This window comes from Scleropages formosus, chromosome 4, assembly GCF_900964775.1.
Source record: "Scleropages formosus chromosome 4, fSclFor1.1, whole genome shotgun sequence".
NCBI classification, from domain to species: Eukaryota; Metazoa; Chordata; class Actinopteri; order Osteoglossiformes; family Osteoglossidae; genus Scleropages; species Scleropages formosus.
In genome coordinates, this window is record NC_041809.1 from 21,833,905 (window position 1) to 21,856,327 (window position 22,423).

Genomic DNA, 22,423 nt, shown 5'->3' on the forward strand with positions numbered 1-22,423 from the left:
GCTGCGTTGACAAATTGTCAAAGTTCCTTCTGCTGAGCAAAACTGCATTTTTAAAAGCTTCAGTATGCAGAAATGAGATTAGTCTGGCTTTTCGTCCATCTATTAATGTAACCTCAGTAGGTGAATTCAAAGGACTCAGAGAGTGGCGCCGGTGAGTATCCTGTGGTTAAGCTCGTCTCCCACCTCGTGCCTTTACTATGTTTTTTAGCTTGATCCCATTTGGTAGCTTTGCCGTAGCACCTTACCACTCATACTGCACTTACTGTACTAATTCCTTACTGATAGGTGCCCATCCATCTATTCTTTTTTTTTCCCACTTGTCCTACTAGGGTCATGGTGGCAACAGGGAGAGCACAGAGGCCCAGCCACTATCAGTATGTACTCATCAAATATTATTTCAGAACTGCCTTTCTGGGACATATTGCTGCCAAATCACATGTAAGTGTGAGTGAAAGGTGTAACTATCCAAATTATAGAAACAACGTTCAGTATGCACTCAATAAGCTGTCCCTTTACCGAAAATATGTTGGAAATGTTTCCAGCATCTCAGGAAAGCATTTCAATGGATGATGTGAGCAATTAATAACTAATTAAACTAAAAATTTTCTGAAACAGGATTTCTACTTTTGAAAGTTAAATGTCTTCCAGTAGATTCATCGAGGTACTAAAATCCCATAGTGTCAGCTTGGGATATCAGATGGGGGGGGGGTTCTACTCGTCTGAAAAATAAACACTGTTTTATAAGGAAATACATAACCAGAGGTGGGTATTACTGAGTTATGTTTACTCTGTTATTTGAAAGAGTTCAAGTAACGGAGTAAACATAACTCAGTATTACTATACTTTGATACTGTGGCACTGATACTTTGCAAAGAAACACATTCATAAAGAAAAGATGAACTTCTACTGAGTTACAGCACCCTTTTCTTGTTGTTTTCGTATTTCTCACATTGAATGTTTTACTTTGTGAGAAGTGATTACGGAACTGATAAAAAACTCTTAAATAGCCTAATTTGAGACATAGCAAATTGGTACTTCAGTAATTTTACAGGTTACTTTTGTAGTGTTACTAGCCCACCCACCTTATTCACCAAGGTGACTACACTGCTAGATACACTACTTACAAGGGGTTACTTATGCATGCATGCATGCATCAGTAAAGCATACTCACTTCGTGACACTCACACACTATGGAGGAACCTGAACAGGTTGTCTTTGGACTGTGAGAGGAAACCAGAGCACCCAGAGGAAACCCACACAGACACAGGGAGAACATGCAAACTCCACACAGACTGAGCAGGGATCAAACCCACCTTCCCTTGCACCACCCAGCTGCTGTGAGACAGCAGTGCTACTCGCTGTGCCACCATGCCACCCTGACAGTAGGCTCTCTTCCCTCTGCAGCTGGCACTGGGAGTCTTGCAGTGGTCACCCACAGGCTCTGTGGGGAACTGATGTTCCCCTGGAGGTTTTCACAGGTCAGGTGCTATGAATGAAAAATTCCCTAGGTAACGGCATCTGGTGCTCATTGGCACCGAATGAGCAGGACACCAGGGACTTGGATGGGTCATCTTTCATCTGCTTCAAGCAGTTTTCCCTTTGGTTATCAGTGGGAGAGATGGTGGTCTGACTGCTTGAGGTGAAAGAACTTTGTGTATCAGGGGCCCTGACGAGCAAGGGGCAATGATAGCTACTATTTGGAGAACTGGCCATACAGCTTGGGCAGTACTCTGCTGCAAAGGTGGGGAAATCCTTCTCCAAAGCATGTTGTTGCAGAACAGTACCAAAGAAGGAATGTGGAGAAATGGTACTATGGTGTGAGTATCTGCACAATTCTCCAGCTTTAAGGTCTTCCTCCAACACTTCCAAAATAATTGCCAAGTCCTCAAGGGTCTCTGATTGCAGCTGATTCTGAAGAATAAGGATTCATCTATTAACATAAATTATTACATTTTAATTTCAGCAATGTTAAGTAGGAAACATGTCCTAACTGAAATACAAAGATTTAATGGATAACTGTTGTTTAAAACATGTTAAATAAGTTTACGTAAATATTTTGAACTCCTTACTTGCCTTTTTCTGCGAATGGAGACAGTATTCACTCGTTGTCTCTTCCCTGTGATGAATCCAGCGTTAGTCATATGGAAGCATCTCACAGCACTCCTAGGAAATTAAGCTTTAAACACATACCGGAGGTTTTCTGTCCTAATCTTGGACTTGTCTTAGATGAGAAAAAAATTGAGTGAGAATTACAAATGTTATATACCTTGAAGGAATGTAACCACATGCCTTAAAAAAACACATTGGCAAATGGTTGTATACCTGTTTTTCACTCGGGTCCAAACCCTTGGCTATTCGGAACTTCTTGAGCAAATCCCTGACAGGCATTTGGACCCGAACCTCAAGATACTGTTTAGCAGCTGCATGTTGGGACTGTTTCGAACCTTCAGCAAAAAAGATTTACTGAAATTAAAGTTGCTGTGTGGTCTGTTAGGACAGATGTCCTGTACATGTTCCAGAGTTGTATAACACCAAGTTTTATATATTAACAAAACAGAATTATTTTCAGAATTAACGCTCACGGTAAACTCATATGAGCCAATGCTACCTGTAAGGTTTTGAAATTCAGGAATGATCAAAAACAATTTGTTTTGTGAAATGATCTACAGTGTAATCTCTTACTAGCTCATAAAATTTATGTAACAAACTGATCAGTCGATATATTTCTTAAGACACAGCTCACTGTTAACGTAAACGACAGGAAAAATTCCTGATTTCACATGCTTCACGTATCTGAATATTGTAATGTTTTGTCTTTTTCTGGATGGTTCAGTTTTGACAGAGTTACAAATAAAGTTAATCGTCAAATACCTCTACCTGCATTTTTGGTGTCAGATGTGCTCGAGTGTATAAAATTCTGGTGCTGCTCATTTTCTCCAGTTCACGCTCTGCAGAGGCCAAAGTACTGGAGCTGCTTCCACATTCACCCGTTTCCCATAGTACCGGTGGCCCATTTCCGATGTAAAAGCTCCCTGCAACGCTGCCTCTCTTTGTGCAGCTTGGTGTCAGCAAACAGCTCGAGTTCATAGCGAAAGTCATAAGAGCAGCATTTAATATCTGCCTGCCCTTTGCACTTCACGCTGTGCTAAAAATGTAGCGTTTTAAACCAAGTTACACTGATGTCATGGCATAAATTATCGTAAGTAGGACCATTCAATGACACTGTTACATCACGTAGGTTTACTGAGGCATGGAATGTGTAAATGACAGGCCTTAGCAGTACCTCTGCTGCTTTATAGGAGGGCGTGGAAAATATTTTTTATAAAAAAAGTAAACAGATGCCTTCCGGAAACATTCTATAATTGCCCTCCTTTTTCAGTTTATCTTGACGTTTAGCTAAAAATCAATTACCATACATCTAAAAAAGCATAACAACGCCTACATAAATCCATATTCTTTTTTTTTCATCTTTGGCTGAAATCCAGATCTTGAAATCCTGCTCCAGATAATACACTAAGTACCCTGCTGAATGAATGACTTACCCATTATAAAGGTGATCTGACATTATATTTCACCTGGAAAAAAGGCGTGAGCTAAATTGAAATAAATCCATGCGTTTATCTGACAACGCTGGGTTAACAGTTGTGCAGAAGAACCTGAAAGGGCCTTTTCAATAACATCTCGGTCCTCTTTACATTACAGCTGTACATAGGTCATAAAACATCACTTCAGAAGGACCTTGTAATATCGACCCTGGATAAATGAAGCCTAAATCCATCAACTAAGGGAGATACAATGAATAGGAGAGTTAGAACCTGTAATATACAAAATATTGGGGGGGAAATAAACGAGATAAATCAGATTTTGGCGTCCCCTTGTGGGCGATCGATCTCGATTGCAGTACAACTGTGAACCAAAAGTTGTCGGGGAAAAGGCTTCCAGGTCCACACGAGTCTCGTTAATGAAAGAGCTTTAATAAATATGAACGTGGAGTGTCCTGTGCAGCTCTGAAGGACCAGCGACCGCAAACACCACTTGCAGACTAATTATTAGATCTACATTTTCTTTTAACACACGCTTTTCTCCAAAGCGACGTCATAATCCAAGATCAGTAAAAAGTGCATTAGATCAACAGAAGGCGAGATTTGGAATGAGTTACTGTGGGTCCCTGAACACACAAGCGCTGTCATCAGTGAGGCCCGAGAACACATTCCGCTCATAGTGACCTCAGAAATCCCGCGAACGCACGTCCAGCGCGACTGTGATTGTCAATGAGTGTAGCAGTTCGCCTGGACACCACCAGAGGGAGACAACGTAAAGTTTATAGCGAAACTTGTGACGTCACTCATTCGTCTTCTGTACATTGGTTCCTCGTGTTACGTCAGTTCGAGTTACTAACTCTCCGAGGTACGAACCCCTTTCCAAACCACTTAATTGTTTTAATTAATTTACATTTATTTATTTAGCAGATGCTTTTCTCCAAAGTGACTTCCAATGAACACTGTAGTGTTATGAGCCCACACACCTTACTCACCAAGGTGGCTTACACTGCTAGATACACTACTTACACTGGGTCACTCCATCAGTGGAACACACTTTCTCTGTCACTCACATACTATGGGGGAACCTGAACAGCATGTCTTTGGACTGTGGGGGGAAACCGGAGCACCCGGAGCAAACCCACGCAGACACGGAGGGAACATAGAAACTCCACACAGACTGAGCTGGGATCGAATCCATGTCCTCTCGCACCACCCAGAAGCTGTGAGTCAGCAGCAGTATTCTTTAAGCGTTCCTGCCGACACTTTCTTCTCTTAACTGTTTCATAAAATTTCTGTCTGTTTCTGAATGAAAATGATCCACTTTCCCACCTGTAGTTTGGTAATTGGTAGTAAAACAGTTCCCAAACAGAAGCAGATCATGGGACTACTGTCATTCAACTCTTACACAGTGTTTAAAGTTTGTTTCTGGTGTTTGTGAATGTTACTGATAAAATCACAAGATGACAAAAACTGCACATGTTTATAGTGACATTTCCCTTCCACTTTTCTTTGTATTTGCAGGTTTTTGAAATTGTTTGATCATATATTCAGATTTAGTACTGTATGAATGGAGCCTGAGAGGAGGAAAACGACACCATTATTCCTGCTATTTCGTGCTAAAGATAATGAAATGTATAATCACTCACTCACTATCCTTAACCACTCATCCAGGTCAAGACTGTAGCAGTCCAGAGCCTATCGCTGAAGCACAGGGTGCAAAGCTACAGTTGGTACACTCCTGGAGAGGATGCCAGTTCACTGCATGGTTGCCACACATGCTCTTATTCACTCACACATGCATCTGTCCAATATAATTTCTAACTACTTAAATCTTTACCAGCAAAAGTCATGCTGGCAAAACAGAAATTAATAGAGGGACATCATATGACACACAAAGGAAATTTCTGAAGACCTCTGGAGAAAAGTAACTGATTGATCTAGACAAGGTTACACAACCCTCTCTAAGGCCCTCAAACGAACCACAGTCAAAGCCATACTCATTAAATACATAAAGTCTGGAACAGTGGAGAATCTACCTATGAGTGGTTGTCCTGCTAAAATCTCTCCACAACCAAGGTGTAAAATCATTAATGACCTTAAAAAGAATCTAAGAACAACATCCTGGTAACTGCAGGCCTCTCTTACCAAACCTTAAGCCACGGTTCATGGCTCCAGAATGAGACACTTAAAAAATAAGATCCATGGGAGAGCTGTAAGCCATCGATTAATGACAAAGAACACAAAAACTCATTTACAATTTACCAAAGAAGCACCTGGATGTCATTCAGATCTTCTGGAAGAATGTTCTGTGGAGCGATGAACTGAGAGTAGAACTTTTTGGACGACGTGCATCCAATTATATCTAGTAAAAACCAAACACAGCATTTCAGAGTAAAAACCTTCTACCAGCAATCAAGGATGGTGGTTTATTATGATATTTAGGGATGTTTTGCTGCCATAGGAGATGAGTATCTTGCTAATGTTGAATAAACCCTGAATTCCTTTTTGTATCAGGAAATTCTAAAAGAGAGCATCAAACAGTCTGTAACTTGAAGCCAAAGAGAAGCTGAGTTCAAACAGTCCCAAACATATAAGCAATTCAACATCAGTTTTGCAGGAAGGACTAAATTCCTCTACAGTGATGAGATCACGGTCAACAGCAACAGGAAAATATCTAGTTAAAATATGCAATCATTTCAGCTAAAGGTGGCCCAACCAGTTAACTGAGGGGGCAATTACATTTTCACACCAATGATTGCACATTTCATTACCTTCCATACCAAAGAACATACATAAAAAGCAATAAGGTGTATCAGTTTTACTGATTAAGAATTAGTAGTAGAAATTACTTTAAATTTACAACCAAATTAAACTAAAATGCACTTCTGGTCCTACTTGTATCCATAAGCCGAGGAACCAAAGCACTGCATTGTCCACTTATCACTGCTTATACAGATTTCAAGGGTGATGTATCCCACCCAGTGTTTAAGCAAGCATAATGTGTCCCCCAGTCTTATTGTATCACATCTCTGAGGACTATTGCATGTATTTTTTGGTCCCCCAATACTTAAAAAAATCGTTATACCTCTGCATTCCTGCATACAATATATGTCATCTACATTTTGTGATCTCACTGTTTATTCTTTCAAAATATGTAAAAATAATACAGTTTTAAAGCAAACACATTTTAAAAGTGTAACTTCAGGTATGACAAATCAGCTATGAAAAATACTACATGTACCCTCCCAAACTAAATTGCAGGAAACGTATCTTTAAAATCAATCATCCATGCCCATTTTTGCTTTTAGATCTCCATTTACTGTTGTTATTTAGTTTTGTACACACACACACACACACACACACACACATTTTCAGAACAGCTTGTCCTATAGAGGGTCACGGGGGACCGGAGCCTACCCGGCAACACAGGGCGTAAGGCCAGAGGGGGAGGGGACACACCCAGGACGGGACGCCAGTCTGCCGCAAGGCGCCCCAAGCGGGACTCGAACCCCAGGCCCACCGGACAGCAGGACTGTGGTCCAACCCACTGCGCCACCGCACCCCCCTTAGTTTTGTACATCTGCACTTAATTTCACCTGAAACTACTGAAAACATACAAAAAAATCTTTAAATCTTGAATTTGTGTTGGTATTGACCAAAATACTCAATATTATTATTCCTCCTTGCTTTGTTCAGCATCATAGAACTTTTCTTGAGTAAAGAGAAAAGTAGAGTTTGGATCACAAAAAAAGTGACATATTTGAGAAAAGCACATATAAAGCATAGTTAAAAAATTGAAAAAAATTTGAAAACGGTCAACATTGTATTCAGAATATTTATACTAAGATATCATTAGCATATTCTTATTTGGAACTTCTTTAGAACTCCTTGTCTTCTGATAAATAATGCAAATTATCTAGAATAACATTAAAACTAAAAGCTTTATTTACATATCCTCAGTTATTTGTACAGTTGACAAGTATGACTACAGTACAATTTTAAACTTAAACTGCTAATTTATGACAGCTCAGTTTGTAAGCAGCAAAAAAACCATGTTACAATGAAAGTGAGGTTAGTTACAATTATAAAATGTTAAAACCAAGAGTATCATTTAATTTTTTGAGTCATTTAAATTCACAGGGCTGGCCTCTGATTACTACTGTTTCTACATTGTCTTCATGTTAGGAGTGCAAAACTGTAAGACTTCATCGGTGGAAAATATGTGGCTCAACTCCTTCCGAAACAGGGGCTTTAGGGCGATACACCAGATCGCCTTGAGCTTTACTGGCCACCTTAAGAGGCACCCTTAAGTGCTGCTTCACAAACAGAATGGCAGTTTTAATCAACATTAATTTAAGGCTGTCCTTGACTGCTAGCAGATTTATATTTAAGGTGTCAAAAGTTTTCTATTCTTAACATACACACATGCACATATGACCACAACCACTTGAAGAGAAATATAGTAGTTTTGCTTGCAGGATGTCCTTCACTTTTGAAAGACTTCATGGCTTCAGGTCGGGGAAACGTCCTTGGTGAAGAGTTAAAAGGAGCTTTTCACAGTGAAAAGCTCAGTAGGCTCTCCTGATCTCATACGATGACCAAGAGCCACCACCATCATCCTTTGACCAGGCTGGGGCATCACTGATCACTGGACCATGCTCTGACTCCTCAGAGGAGAGTGGGCCCATTTTGGAAGCCAGATCACAGGGGGTAGACATGTACGGTGGGCATGTGTAGCTGGAGGCCGGTGGGTACAGGCCGGGGTAATGCACCTCATCAAGGGAGTGCAGGGAGTAAGGCTGTGAGCTGGATCCACCAGACCCGTTGGACCCACGACCCGAAGCCCTGTAGTGTACTGGGCTGCCAGATTCAGGGCCAGCCAGTGAGGTTGAGGCTACCACTGGGGCAAGCACATCGGAGCACATCCCCTCTGCCTGACTGGCTGGGTCTGTGGTTGGCTGCTCCCACGTGTCCCTCTGCGGGGGGAAAGAGCAAGAGACAAAATGTGGATAACGACGAAACAAATAAACAAATAAACCATGAAAATGATCTGAGTATGCAACTCTGAAGAACGGCTCCACTTTTTGAAAACAGTCGAAAGAACTACAGTCATAGCCCTACTTATGCCAACTCAGGTTACGAGAATTCGACTTTATGAGGAGTTTAATTTAATACCCCTACTTGAGCTTAAAAGGCATTTCTTTGCATTTATGAGGACCAAAATTGGATTTTGTGTGCCTCCTGGTTGAATTTACCCATAAACATTCATACACTGGGGGGTGCGGGGAGCAGGGGTGCGGCGGGTTTGGCCACGTCCTGCTCTCTGGCGGGTCTGAGGTTTGAGACATGCTTGGGGTGCTTTGCGATGGACAGGACACCAGTCGTGCCGGGTTAGGTTCCGGTTTGCCAGTTTCAGAGAGTGTGTGTGTGCGTGCCTGCATTTACACTTGCTTCTTGGCCTTTTGGCTAAGCTCAAAGTGTTATATCTTACATTTATACCCTTCCTACATTTGACCTCCCTGGCTGTAGGTGCTCATGTTTTAATCAGGTATGTTTTACGGCAAACACTGCTCAGTCTTAATTCTCCTTATTGGTATTTGTCATTCAATATGTACGTATGTTTGAGTGTTTGTTAAGTGTATGGTACTTAAGAGCTACACAACAGCTCAACAAACAGGTAGACAGACATACAGTATTATACAGTAATTAATTAAGGGAAACTGCTTTGTTACGTTGTTTTACAACTACTAACTATTAATTATTCAAGTAATTGTGTCCATCTTAATAGGCTTTGGTCATATTTTACTCTAAATGGGTGTCAATTTTGGCGCTCAGGAACACGTATAAACTTTTGTCATTGGAACTAATGGCAATTATGCCCTTGATTTATGGGAACTCATCTTACTAATCGTTTTTAGGAACGCATTACCTTCAGAAGGAGGGGGAAAACTGTATTTAAATTGCATAGTGACTTGGCTGGTAATAAGTTGAAGTGCTCCCGCTGATTGTACATTTCAGAAAACAATTCTGTACCAGAAAGTGCTGTACATTGGAATTTTCTTTTCGACCCAGCTGAACCCAAACATAAAAATGAATAGTCGTAAAACAGCATCGCTCTGGTGGTTCAGAAGTTTCGAAGTCGTACCAGGAGGAAGTGGGAAGAATCTCCTGTGAAGGGTGGGAGCAGAGAAGGGGCAGAGAAGAGGGAGCTTCCACCTGGGGCAAATGCTGTGCCCCCTCGGTAGTCCCCAAAGGACTCTGGATAGTAGCTGTCTATGAGGGAAGGGTAGCCCGTCATCGGAGGACCATCGCAGGGCAGCGGCTTGCCCCCCAGGGATGAAGAGTACGGCTCTGTTGAGAACTGCTTGCTCGGGTGGCAGAGCTCTGAGTCAGACATGAAAGGCCGCCGCATACCATAGTATCCAGAGAGCACGTGGGAGCCTGCACAAGAAAGGGGCAATGGGGGAACAAAGACTGCAATTGAATCTGGCTCACAGCTACGTGACTTTCCTTTTGCTGTCTCCTTCATGTGGTGTATACCCACACCTTGAACACTGAAATTTTTCGTGTTAGAGGACACTTAAGGTGCATTCAGGGTCAAGTCAGCGTGTTGGCTTAGGACTTGCAGAGTTGTCCAGTTTGGCACCTAAGTCAGTAATTTAGCCCTCATTTGCTGTACTCATATAAAGTTTTCTATTGTTTCCTCTGATATTCTCATATAAATGTAGTCGGAACAACTAATATGTTGACTGCACTTTTTGCATTTGGTTCAGATTATCATATGGAAGGTTTGTAATATGCTTCTTTTTTGGCTTACAGTTTTTTCAGATACAGCAGTAAATAAAACAAAACAATAAAATAATTTAAAAACAAAAATAAAAGAAAACAACATAAATATATCAATTCTGCAGTTAAGCAAAAATAAAGATAAGAATCTCACCAGACATTTGGACGAATGCTGGCTGGGAAGGACTCGATCCACCCTGCAAATTTGTAGACAGATCACACAATTTTCTTCCATCATTCTGTTGTTTGATATTAAAATAATCTTAAATTTTACGTTATTAATCTTATGAAACTTTTACACTTTTAAATGGCCATTATTGCATCAGCATCTGATCAGTCTATGAAGTCAATGTAATTTTGTACTGTCTAACCTTGCCTTTTCGAATTTTTCCATTTGATACTTTCCAGTTTCTTTTACATTTTGGATCAGCCTAAAGACATAATTCTTTTTTTTTTACATAAATGCACATTTCAGATACAGAAAAAGTTTAGATTAAAAACTGTATACATTTCCATCAAATTTCAATAACTGCTTGTTTTGAGCAGGGTCATGGTGATCTGGAACCTAACCCTAACCCTAACGCAGAACCACTGGGCACAAGGCTGAAAGGGGCACACCCTGAACATCACAGGGTAGCTACACCTGGACACACTCACTCACCCCATCACACACTGTGGGCAATTTAGTGCTGTCATTTCATCTGAACTGCATGTCTTTAGGCTGTGGGAGGAAACAAGAGCACCCAGAGGAAACCCACACAGACATGGGGAGAAGATGCAGTCTCCACACAGACTGAGCAGGGATCAAGGCCACGGTGCAGCTCTGCTACATGCTGCACAACCGTGCCACCCACTTAATATAAAGAATTGCAATAACGGTTTACACAGACATTAAATGATCAGAACATAAAGACAATTTTAACATGGCACATTTGAACTCTTTTTGTTTAATGTTTATAGTAAAACTCTGTATGACCACTCTGTACTGCCTCACAACTGGTCACTTCTCCAGTTGAGACAGGTCGATGCATCACTGTTGTTTTTTTAAAACATTTAAAATATGAGGATATTTAGGGCCCTCGGTGTGTCCTTGTTGCATGCCACCCATTCTGCTCTTCCTCATTGGCAATCTGTGCATAGTGAACAGGCTGAGACTCAAACCCCAAACCTCCGTTTCGCCCGAGCAATCTGAAAAGCCTGGTGAAATCAATAAATTATGAAAAGAAGTCTATGGATCTGTTTTCACTGTACATTTTGTAACTGTGCGCATCTAGCTGCTGGCAAATAGTTGAATGACAGCAGGAAGGCATAAAAGTGTAAATGAGCTAAATTGTCGGTCCCAGCCCCCTTTTCCCTGTGCTGCCGGCCAAACAATGACCTCATTTCTGTCTGTTCCTGAAGCCAAGAGTCAGTGCTCAGGCGGGCATATGCAAAACCTCCCTCATAAATGTGGAGCGGAGGCACCTGCCCCAGTCACAGAGCTGGCACGGGGCCGTGCCGAAAACCCCTGTCATAAGCGCTTGTCATAAATCAAGGGCTGCTGAGAGGACCCTATGCGCCTTTCGCAGTGATACAGAGAGCAGCAGCTGTTCAAAGGGCACGCCTGCCCTGCTCTTACGACAGTTTAAACCCTTTTTAAGGGAAAGAAAGAGAGTTGGAGAGAGGGTGACAGAACTATAAGCTCTTTGCATATTGCAAACATGTAGGAGCTGATACCAGAGCAGGTCTGGCTGGAAGGCACGCAAATTCTGAGGACTAAATTTGAATGTCGTTTGAATGCTTGTGCCAAGACTTCCCCCTAAGGATCCCACATATCTCGATGTCCCCCCCAGACTCCACACGGAAGTCCGAACGTTAAGGCGCACAATGTGCTCATAGTGTATGACTGGGGGAAGAAGGGAGCAAAATGAGATAGGTCAACATCCGTTGACACCCTCCCTCTGTTCACATTGCCCACATTCAGAAGTTCATCTTTCATTCCATGCTTATGGACCCGCTGTTTGTTCATCAGCTGAAAGCTCTAAGTTCAAATGATTTGGGATTTGGACTTTTTTGATACCGCACACCTTCTGTGCACAATGATCAACAAAGATACTGCTTTTTGTAAATACCAAACACCTGTTACCTCGTTTCGTTTATGCGTTGTGTTGTATACTTCAACACAAGACTAGATATACAACAGTATTTCAGTAGATATTAGTCTAAGTCTAGTCCGGGCATGTACCTGCTGACAGCGAACCGCACATGCCGGAGCATGGCGGGTAGTCGATGTTTGCAAGCAGTATGTCCGTAACTGACATGTCATCATAAGTGCGGATGGTCTTGTCCTTGTATGTGTTTTTACAGACTCTAAACTCTTTAACAAAGCTTTGCTTGGAAAAAAAGAATTTGGCTTTCAGAGGTTCTGTGTGTTTTTCCACTTTATTTATTCTCCTGAATCAAAACAATCTGCTCAGCAGTCCATTCAGAGACCAAGGTACCATTAGTAATTATCTCAATGCCCTCTGTTTGTAATTAAAATGTGCTGTCCTTTGGAGCTGCTCCATGTTTGGTTGGGTCTGGATGCATAACCTCACAGTTTGCAAAGGACTGACATGACAGGCAGTTTTCACAGACGGCACATGCTGAAATCAGATCTGACAGATTACATCATTTAGTATCTGCTAAGAATAACGCTGGAATGTGGACTGTTGATTATGTTTTCATTAGCGCAAACCAGCAGAGACAAATTATTTGTTACACATAAAGTAATGTTCAGAGGTTGTAATTTTTTTTGCTGGGACTCAGTTGTTTCTTTAAGGTCCACTCAGCCAAATCTGAAATGGAATCTCAGTGATGTCGCCACAGCAGTAAGGAATACTAGGCAACAACCCCTCGAACAAAACTTGATGCTTCATCCTTGGTGTTGGAGAGAATTTTAGGCACAAATTGAGAGAACGTGTAATTCAGGCTGCCTTTAACAATCTTTGTCAAAAACATAATTTAATTTGCAAGTTGCTGCGAGTCTATGCCTGCAAATTATAATACTTCCAATGCCCAACTAATTCACTTTAAAAACATGAATTATTTCACACATTAAACTTAAAGAGCATATATTTAACTATGCATATAGATATTTGCTTCCAGCTGTTGTTACAGTAATAAGCTATTAAGGAAAAAAACTGCATTAAAGATGAATAAAACAATTTACATGGCCTTAGCTATAGAAACATGATACCAGTTGAAAGCTCAGTCAGTATGTTGGCAGGTGAGTGGGAGGAAGGAAATAACACTGGGAAAGTTGGACGAAACAAGTTCCTGTTCAATAAAGTCATGCTCTCAGTTCTGCCGTGATGACAGCGTTCACGAGTGGATGATGACTCTGCTTTACACTAACAGCTTTTGCAGATAATCCAACCATGCCTAACCAGTTTCATTCTTCCCTCTAGGCATTAACATCACTGGATACATTCATGACTTTGAATACTTTCTGGTACTTATCCTCATCGAATCTAGAGAGACTGGAACATTTCTGGGACTGGTGGCAGGTTGTTTGTATACCACTTTTTTCTTTAGTATGCACCCTTTATTTACAAGCATTTACTTTTACTGAAAAGTGAACTTTAAATTTAAAATTGATTTCCAAGCCACATACTGTAATAACCAAACATGCCTTGCTGGACAAAACTGTAACTGAAGAAGTGTTCCTTTATCATGTTAAAGAATACACAATGAGTGTTGAGTGACACCAGAGCCACTGAACTGCACTCCTTCATGACACGAAAGAGTATGAGCAACTTCAGAGGCACTACATGAGTTTGAGTCTTCTCTGGGGTAATCATGGCATCACAGTTAGTGATAGTGACCTTTAACCTTCTGGTTGGACTCCCGTTTCCACACTATTAAAGTGCTCTTGTACAAGGCACTTACCCTGAATTGCTGTAGTAGGAATTTCCTGTTGTATAGAAAAAGGCATCAGCTAAATGACAGATTTTTAGCAATGTCTTAATTGTTGATTACAAATGCAGTCAAACATACACCTCCCATAAGTGAAATATTTGTATCCTGTGTTTTTTTGTTAAATTTTATTTTCATTAAGTGTTTAACGGGGTATTATACCTATGGTTCATGTTAATGTTTGTAGTAATACATTTCTCCCAAATCAAACTCTAAGAAATACTTCAAGTGCTGGTTCAAAGAGGTTGTGTTATAATAACCGGTTGTGTTATGATAAATTCAATTTGCCATTGCATAAATGGACAGGTGATAATATAATTGGGTAAAAAAAAAACTGATTTCTTAGGTTCAGAACTAATTTTTCCCCATATAACATAAGAATTATTTTTACTCCACTTTATGCATGTTTATGAATTCAGTTATTTATGTTCATAGGAATATTTATGTTAATTGCAGAACTTATTTCCCAGAAAGAATAAACTGCCAAACAAAGAGCAAATTAATTTAGGATAATGTTATAACTAATAACTACCTGCTGTGTAGATGTTGATTTTGATTAGAATTCTGGACATCCTTCTTACCTCACATCAAAATAAGTGCTGTGATTAAAATAAATACACCTTTATTCCTATATACCAGCATAAAATATTCCATACACTGGAGCATAAACTGTTATTTGTGAAAAATATGTTACGGTATGTTACTTGTGAAAAAATTCAGTTTTTCAAAAAAATTGCAGTTTTTCTTGATGGACCGATGAGGGGCTTGGATGTGTCCCAGCTAGTACCCCGAACAAACTGTGCGGTACACAATACGCTATCACAGAAGAAAAGCTTCCCCTATTTATTTAAGCAGGGACCAGAAAGGCCAACTTCAGCGTCTCTAAGGCAACAAAGGATGTCTTGTCTGATGAAGGGGAGGCGGTGGTGAGAGGGGGTTGCTAGTGCTGCCTGACAGGTGTCCAAAGGCAGCTTTGCATAGCGAACCCATGTAAAACCAAAAGAGAGTTGTGCTCTCCGATCCCAGCCATGAGCAGACACCACAGGCACTGATAATTAGTGGTAAGTATCCATCGGTTAGCCTGCCTTCACCTATCATTCTCCACTCCTTTCAGGCGCTCACATTTGCTGTTGACGGTTTGTCATCACAGACATCCTCAAACAGCAGTAAATAACGTCCCATGGGGGAGTTGCTTGGACGGTTGAAAATGTGCCGCAGCCACAGATGCAGATGCATCTTGTCGGTTACATGTCACGCTACAATACGGCAGACGAACAGATAAATGAGCAGAAAGAAAACTGGATATTAAATGGGCTTTGTACTTAAGGCAAATTAACCAGTAATGTCATGAACTCACATTGTATCCACGGACGTTTGTCTGTCTCGACCTCTTCTCTGCCAGCAGGTCCTTCACTGTGTGTTTCACTCTGACCCCCTGGTAGACTCTTTTGGAGTACTCTGCAAGAAAGAAAGAGCCCATTTTGAAATCTTATTCTGTCTCATCACAGTAAAACAGCATAAAATCAATAAACTGCCAACATAATTTTACACCGGGACCAAAATACACCAACAGTAAATGTTCACTCTTTACAGTCACTTAATATAATAGGCTATGTCCTTCTAAGGACCTAAGGTCCTTCGAAGGCTTTAGTGCCTTTGATGCATTAACAAATATTAGCAACATGTACACACAGCACCAAATAATTTACTAAAAGTGATCATTAAATTTACCAAACAAAAATAGCATATAATAAATTCAGGTGACAGATAAATTAAAAAACCCAGCTTCTATTTGAAAAGTTATCTATCACTCTAGTGAATAAACTTACAAAAGCAAGAACTGTTCAGACCATATTAAACATTCTCATTGGTTTTGTATTATGTAAAAACCATTCTTACCTTTTGTATGAGAAAAATAGATTTTAATGGAAGGGAGAAAAGTGCCAGTAAATGTCTTTTTCCAACAGAGAAACTAAGATCATAGTAGAGCGCTGAATGTACTGTAGACTACTACAGTCTCATAGAGACTCACAATTTAAACAAAAAATATTGCAAATGACATCTGGTATACAAATTGGTCCCACATTTGGCTATCGCCGCATGTTAGTCAAAATTCATGCTTGAGAAAAAAACTCATTAATACAATTTATGGACTCCAAGTGTGCATCCTGCATATTTTTAAAGAACTACATACCAGTAAGTAAACACACACCAACTTTTTTCAGAAGACAGAAATTTCCGATGTAGCCAATAAAACACCCAAAAAATGTCACGTTACAATAAAACATGACAAAATTACCACATTATCATACATCTTTGCCTTGTGTAATAAACTATATGACTTCCTCAGTGTTGTTTTAAAACTCATTTAGTAAGTGCAAAGGAACTTTTATTTTCTACATGTTTTCAATAAATATGGATTTTAGATGATTTGGCTATTAGGAGGAAAATTTGTGAAATAAATGCAGTTTTTTATGGACCAGAGAAAATGGTTGGTGGGAAGAAGCCCGAGCATCATTGAATAGATAGTTCTTTACGTGTCCAAACAAGTAGCGTGGGATGTGGATAGCACTGGGAAGAAAATATATTTATAGTAGAGGATTTGGCTCCACTGCAATGCGATATCAAACTTACTCCACCTCTCAAACAAGGCCGAGTTCTTAAATGTTGAATTCACCCTGAAATGCGATATGGAAAGAATCCAGTGGAAAAGGTAAAGCTCGGAATAGTTCTCGTGTAGCAGCACTAACAACTTTTTTCTTTTGACACACCCTCACGTGTATAAAAACAAAAACAACCTAAAATAATCTCCAAGCAACCACCAGACTGATTACAATATATGAAGCACAAATCCCTGCACTTTTTTTTGTGTTCCAGCTACCATGTTTTACCACAGTGACAGTGAAGCTAAAATTTTGTTCTACAATTTGGACATGTGGCCAATACCTAAACACTTAGTTTAGTATGTTCGAGAGAATTATTTAATCCCTTTATCAGGTTTAAAATTCCTGGGAAAGACACTTCCGCCGAAACAGGAACAGAGTAGCTCCGCGCGCGAGCTTTAAAGTCTCGTGACCGCTCAGCGTGGGCGTGGAAAATGCAAATGAGGGCCTGGTGAAAGACACGAACCCGTGAGGGCTGGTGTGCTCGTCCGATTTATTTAAAATGTTCGACAACATAGAGGTAAGATTGATACCAAACAGAATTAACTACGAAACACTGACCTACAGAGACCACAGCAGACACGCGCAGCCTGACTGATACCTAAAAGCTCTGGTTTCTATGAAATCATGTCTTCTATAAAAAAATAGAAACAAGTTCATGGGGGGGGGGGGGGGGGGGAGTGGAGTAATACTGTCAATAGTACTGACTGGAGCTATGCACAGATATGTGGGGGACACATTACGACTCCTTGAACACTGGAGAGGCGTGTCCACACCATTTATTACGTCTCTGTAATCAATCTGTCAAACTGATCAAATCCATCACTGATCAGTCATCGATCCATCTATTCTAACTGATCGCAAGCAAGCTGTCAGCACGCGACAGTTACAAAACAGAAACTCCGAAGTATGTCAGTACTGGGTAAGTAATGATGATCCCCTGACTCCAGCAACAAGAAGACCAAATAAAAGTACTGGAAAAGTACTAAGTTAACAGCAAAAAAGAAGGCTAAGTAGCCTAGGATTATACTGCACATGTGCAGCAAATATTTTTAAAATAAAGCACGGCCACATTACGTTTGCAATGATAAAAGATCTGAAAAGATCTTAGAGTGTTGTCGGTACATGATGTGTGTACTTTGTGTGACAGATCAGTGGAACTGAAGGGGGCTGTTTCTTCTTTTCTTCATTATTGTATTCATAGGAGTTGGTTGGGGGGGGGGGGGGGGGGTTTCTCCTGTGTTCAAGAACGTCCAATTTGTCCCCTCCGTATTTGTGCGAAACACCATTGAGATACAATGAGGATGAGAATGAGAATGAGTTTTAGTGGCCAAGTGTACAGACGCACACGAGGATCTTGCTCTGGTTCTTGATGCGTCCAGTATTGACAGACAACAGGCAGCTGACACAGGATTACAGAATAAATAAATAACATTGTGTACTGTGGACAGTATTTGTGATCGCCCAGCACCCGACGAGCTGTGAGATCTAGATATTATAGACGCAGCTTTGACATGTTGCAGCACACTGTCAGCTCCAGGGTTTGTGTACATTTCCAAAGGGGAATTGAAAACGCACGATTGGAGCAGCAGACCACTCAGAAATACTGACGGATCATTCACTCTTCCATCACTCATTGACAGCCCCCCCGGAACACATGTCTTTGAACTGTGGGGGGAAACCGGAGTACCCAGAGGAAATCCACCTGGAGAACATGCAAACTCCACACAGACTGAAACGGATCTAAATCCATCAAAAAAATACTGTCATTAGACATTACTTAGACAATAACTCGTGACGAAGCAGCACTACGAACGGGGTGGTCGGACTAGTCACTGTACAACAGCAGTACGGAACCATGTAAAACATCAACTTTACATGTATCATGCGCAAATTGTACAAATACTGCCGATTTCCACTGAACAACATTTTTACAAAAACCTATAATTAATTCCTGCCTGGTGAGCCTTCTTTATGTGATTTTTAATACAACAAGCCAAATCATTCTTAAATGCAAGAGAGTTTTTTTTTTTAATTTATTTCTGAGCTTCTTAAAGATAATTCCAGATCTCCACTGTCACCGAGAGACCCCCCGCAGCGGATTATTCATTCTAGTTCGCACCTAAACGCAATGAATGTACGCAGCGTGACAAAAAAAATAAAACCTGCCTAGTTAATCCTGGACTCCATGGATATGAAAGGTCTCGACTGAACTCTTACTAGTTTTACCTGCAAAAATGTGACATGACTGATATTACTGACTACAGTTAAAATGGTGAAATTATGTGTTGTATTCGCTGCGTAATCTTAACAATCACGTTAATTACCCAAACTTATTCGAAAACAAAATAATAAAATAGCAATAGTATACTAGTTTTGCCACTTTTCTCTAAAAAAGATAACATTAATAACCAATACGTTGCAGAAAGCTGCATGTTTTCAATTTTAAACATTTTAAACAAACTGAAGTTTTATTTCTTAATAGAATAAAAATAAAAGACAGGTTTCAGGACATGATTGATAAAGTTTGAGAAATTTCCGGGCTTTTCTAAAGGAAATAACTTTCCTGGGTAGCACAAATCCATTCACATCATCAGATGGTATTATTTGCAATTTAATTTACGATAGGAAATTGCATGCAAAAAACATAGTGTTATGTAAAATAAGGGAGCTTTATGAATGTGGCTGCAGATAACAGAGGACAGTGTGCCCGTTGCATTCGTGCTAAGACTGAGAGGGATGCTGCTCAAATGATGACTGAGAAGTGTGAGAAATCACGCCCGCGCCTCGCTCCCCGCGCGCATCTACACCATCGTAACAGTGTCAGAAGTGCGCTCTTTGCGCCCTTTTACGCATTTTCTACTCCTCACCTATAGATGTTTTGCAGGCAGGTAAGCGATGATGGCATGAACCTTTCTTTAGTCCTCTACATTCCTCATTTAGGGTTCTGCGGCGTTTTCCCTCCGTTTCACATCATCATCCCTCACATTGAAAGACACTTCTTCAGTGCTGCTTCTAAATTCCGTTCAGCGCTGTCGTGTTTCTCCCTTTTCCGCAAATTTCTGGTACAGATTTTTGAGTTGCTGCTAGAAAATGGTGCGTTTTGAGTTTTGAAATTCACGGCGTGTCTTCTGTTCGCCAAATAGAATTAGTTTCTAAAAATGATTCGGCAGTACCCACGCACCCACCCTCTTCTTCTTGCCCAAATTTAGCTCCTTCATCCCACAACGAACGGCTTTGCTGTCACATTTCACTATTATACTATAGTACACGGTTAATATTACCATCTGCAGTTTCTAATTCTACCTGTGTTTTATTATCTCTCTGCCTTAGTGAGTAACATAAGTAGGATTTATGTGTGAAGAAAATCTGAGTCTCACCAGTTTCCATAATGATGCGCAGTCTGGGCTCCAAGTCCCTCAGTTCTTATGGAATATTAATATAACGGTTATTGACTGAGGTGACCGACCTGAGCAGAACTCATATTCTACACGACAGAACTCAGGGAACTCAGGTCTAAAACGGCCCGGTGGACTTTTAGCCATTATATACCACTCTAACTATTGCTTCTGAACTTACCTTATCCTATTTGCTTAAATTCAAATGATCGCCAGGGCGTTTTTCTTTCATTTGCATCGACATTCTAGATTAGGACACAGCCTTCTGTGCGCACACAGGACACAGGCCTTTATACTTGTGACTTTTAATAATAGTAATAATAATGATAAGTCCTTAATAATTAATTAAAATAATTATTAATAATGAAATGATCCCACTCATTGGAATTGCACATATCGTGCGCAAAGTGCTTGGATGAATTTCTTTGGTCTCTTGTTGAGATCTGAATTAATGAAGAACCAGATGAAACAGTATTATTCTTTCTACGTAATAATAATAATAATAATAATAATAATAATAATAATAATGTGTTATGATGTTGTCAGAATAACTTTTTTTTTGCTTAAATTATTCCCATCTATTTTTTTTACAGTCTGCTGGTATTATAAATCTTTATTTGTTCTGAAAACATTGGCACATTAGTCTAGAATTGTGAAGGAGACCACACCCTCAGATGTTTTCTGCTGTTAATTTACCATTTATTAACAAAATTTACACAGAATAACCTGATTGTCTGTTATTACTTAATCCCTTTTAATATTTATGTCCGTTTGAATGTGTTTGAGTTTGTTTAGTGTGTGAGTGACAGAGAGAGAGAGAGTGTGTTCCACTGATGTATGGATGAGTGACCCATTGTAAGTAGTGTATCTAGCAGTGTAAGTCACCATGGTGAATAAGGTGTGTGGGCTGATAACACTACAGAGTGTTTATTGGAAGTCACTTTGGAGAAAAGCATCTATTAAATAAAGAAATGTAAATGTTTGCTTGGATGCCTAGGTCATTACTTAGTTAAGAACTGTGTACTGGCATTGGCATCCAGTTTAAAAATTACTACACACACACACACACACACACACACACACACACACACACACACACACACACACACACACACTTTCTGAACCGCTTGTCCCAGATGGGGTCGCGGGGAACCGGAGCCTAACCCAGCAACTCAGGGCGTAAGGCCAGAGGGGGAGGGGACACACCCAGGACGGGACGCCAGTCCGCCGCAAGGCATCCCAAGCGGGACTCGAACCCCAGACCCACCAGAGAGCAGGACCCGGTCCAACCCACTGCGCCCCCCTTTACTGCATCCAAACATTTATAAATTTGTTTACAGATGTTAGAAATTGGTTTCATGTAGGAATTCTTTTGAGACATACAACTTTATCTTAGAAACAAATTAATTATATGTTTTATCTTTCTGCTGCTCTGTGAGGTGAAATTATATGTAGCCAGTCAGTCCTCAGTGTTCCATTAAAACACTTAGTTATTAGTTCCAGCTGAGATTATACAGATTCTTCCCATTGCTTTTAAGTTCATTATCTTGAGAATATCCCATAAATGACTCTGATGCACTGGTGTGTCCTCCAGGCTGCACCCCCTCAGCTTTGCCCCAGGTGCTTCCAGGATAGGCTCTGGATCACCGTGAACAGGCTCAGGACAAGCAGTTATTGAAATTGGTTGGGTGGATGGATATCCCATACATTAGGCTTTTAAACGTAACCATGAATGTCACACTACCAATAATTTCACTCCCCTTGTCAATTGGTTGGTTCGAACACTCACACTGATGCAATATTTGCAGTAATTTGGTATTTCATCTGCTCATAAGGAAATTCAGAAGTTGGGTTTAGTCTCCTACATGTAGGTTAAACAGTGAGAACTACACCATCTGAAACATTAGAAATAATCATGTTGTTTTGATGCTTTTGTACGACTCCTTTTACCAGCTGTAAGAAGAGGTGTATGTTAATTTTGTCTTGGAATCCAGTCACTCATCCTTACTTATCTTAGCCAGTAGTAGACTGCACTTTTACCCAGTTCCATGGTATAAAAATACACCCATGGTTGGACATGGTATACTCACATGTCTCA

At 40.4% G+C, this 22,423-nt stretch overlaps 1 protein-coding gene across 1 annotated transcript; it reads right to left on the minus strand.

Annotated features, from left to right (window-relative positions):
- Positions 1-7,675: 7,675 nt before the first annotated feature.
- On the minus strand, positions 7,676-20,445 carry LOC108936126 (uncharacterized protein C11orf53 homolog). The gene is made up of 5 exons (XM_018755218.1): positions 20,308-20,445; positions 15,622-15,722; positions 10,483-10,525; positions 9,688-9,983; positions 7,676-8,518 (listed from the first exon to the last, which is right to left on the minus strand). Exons 1-5 carry the CDS (start codon positions 20,315-20,317, stop codon positions 8,111-8,113), a joined length of 858 nt encoding a protein of 285 aa, XP_018610734.1. The 5' UTR covers positions 20,318-20,445; the 3' UTR covers positions 7,676-8,110.
- Positions 20,446-22,423: the final 1,978 nt, after the last annotated feature.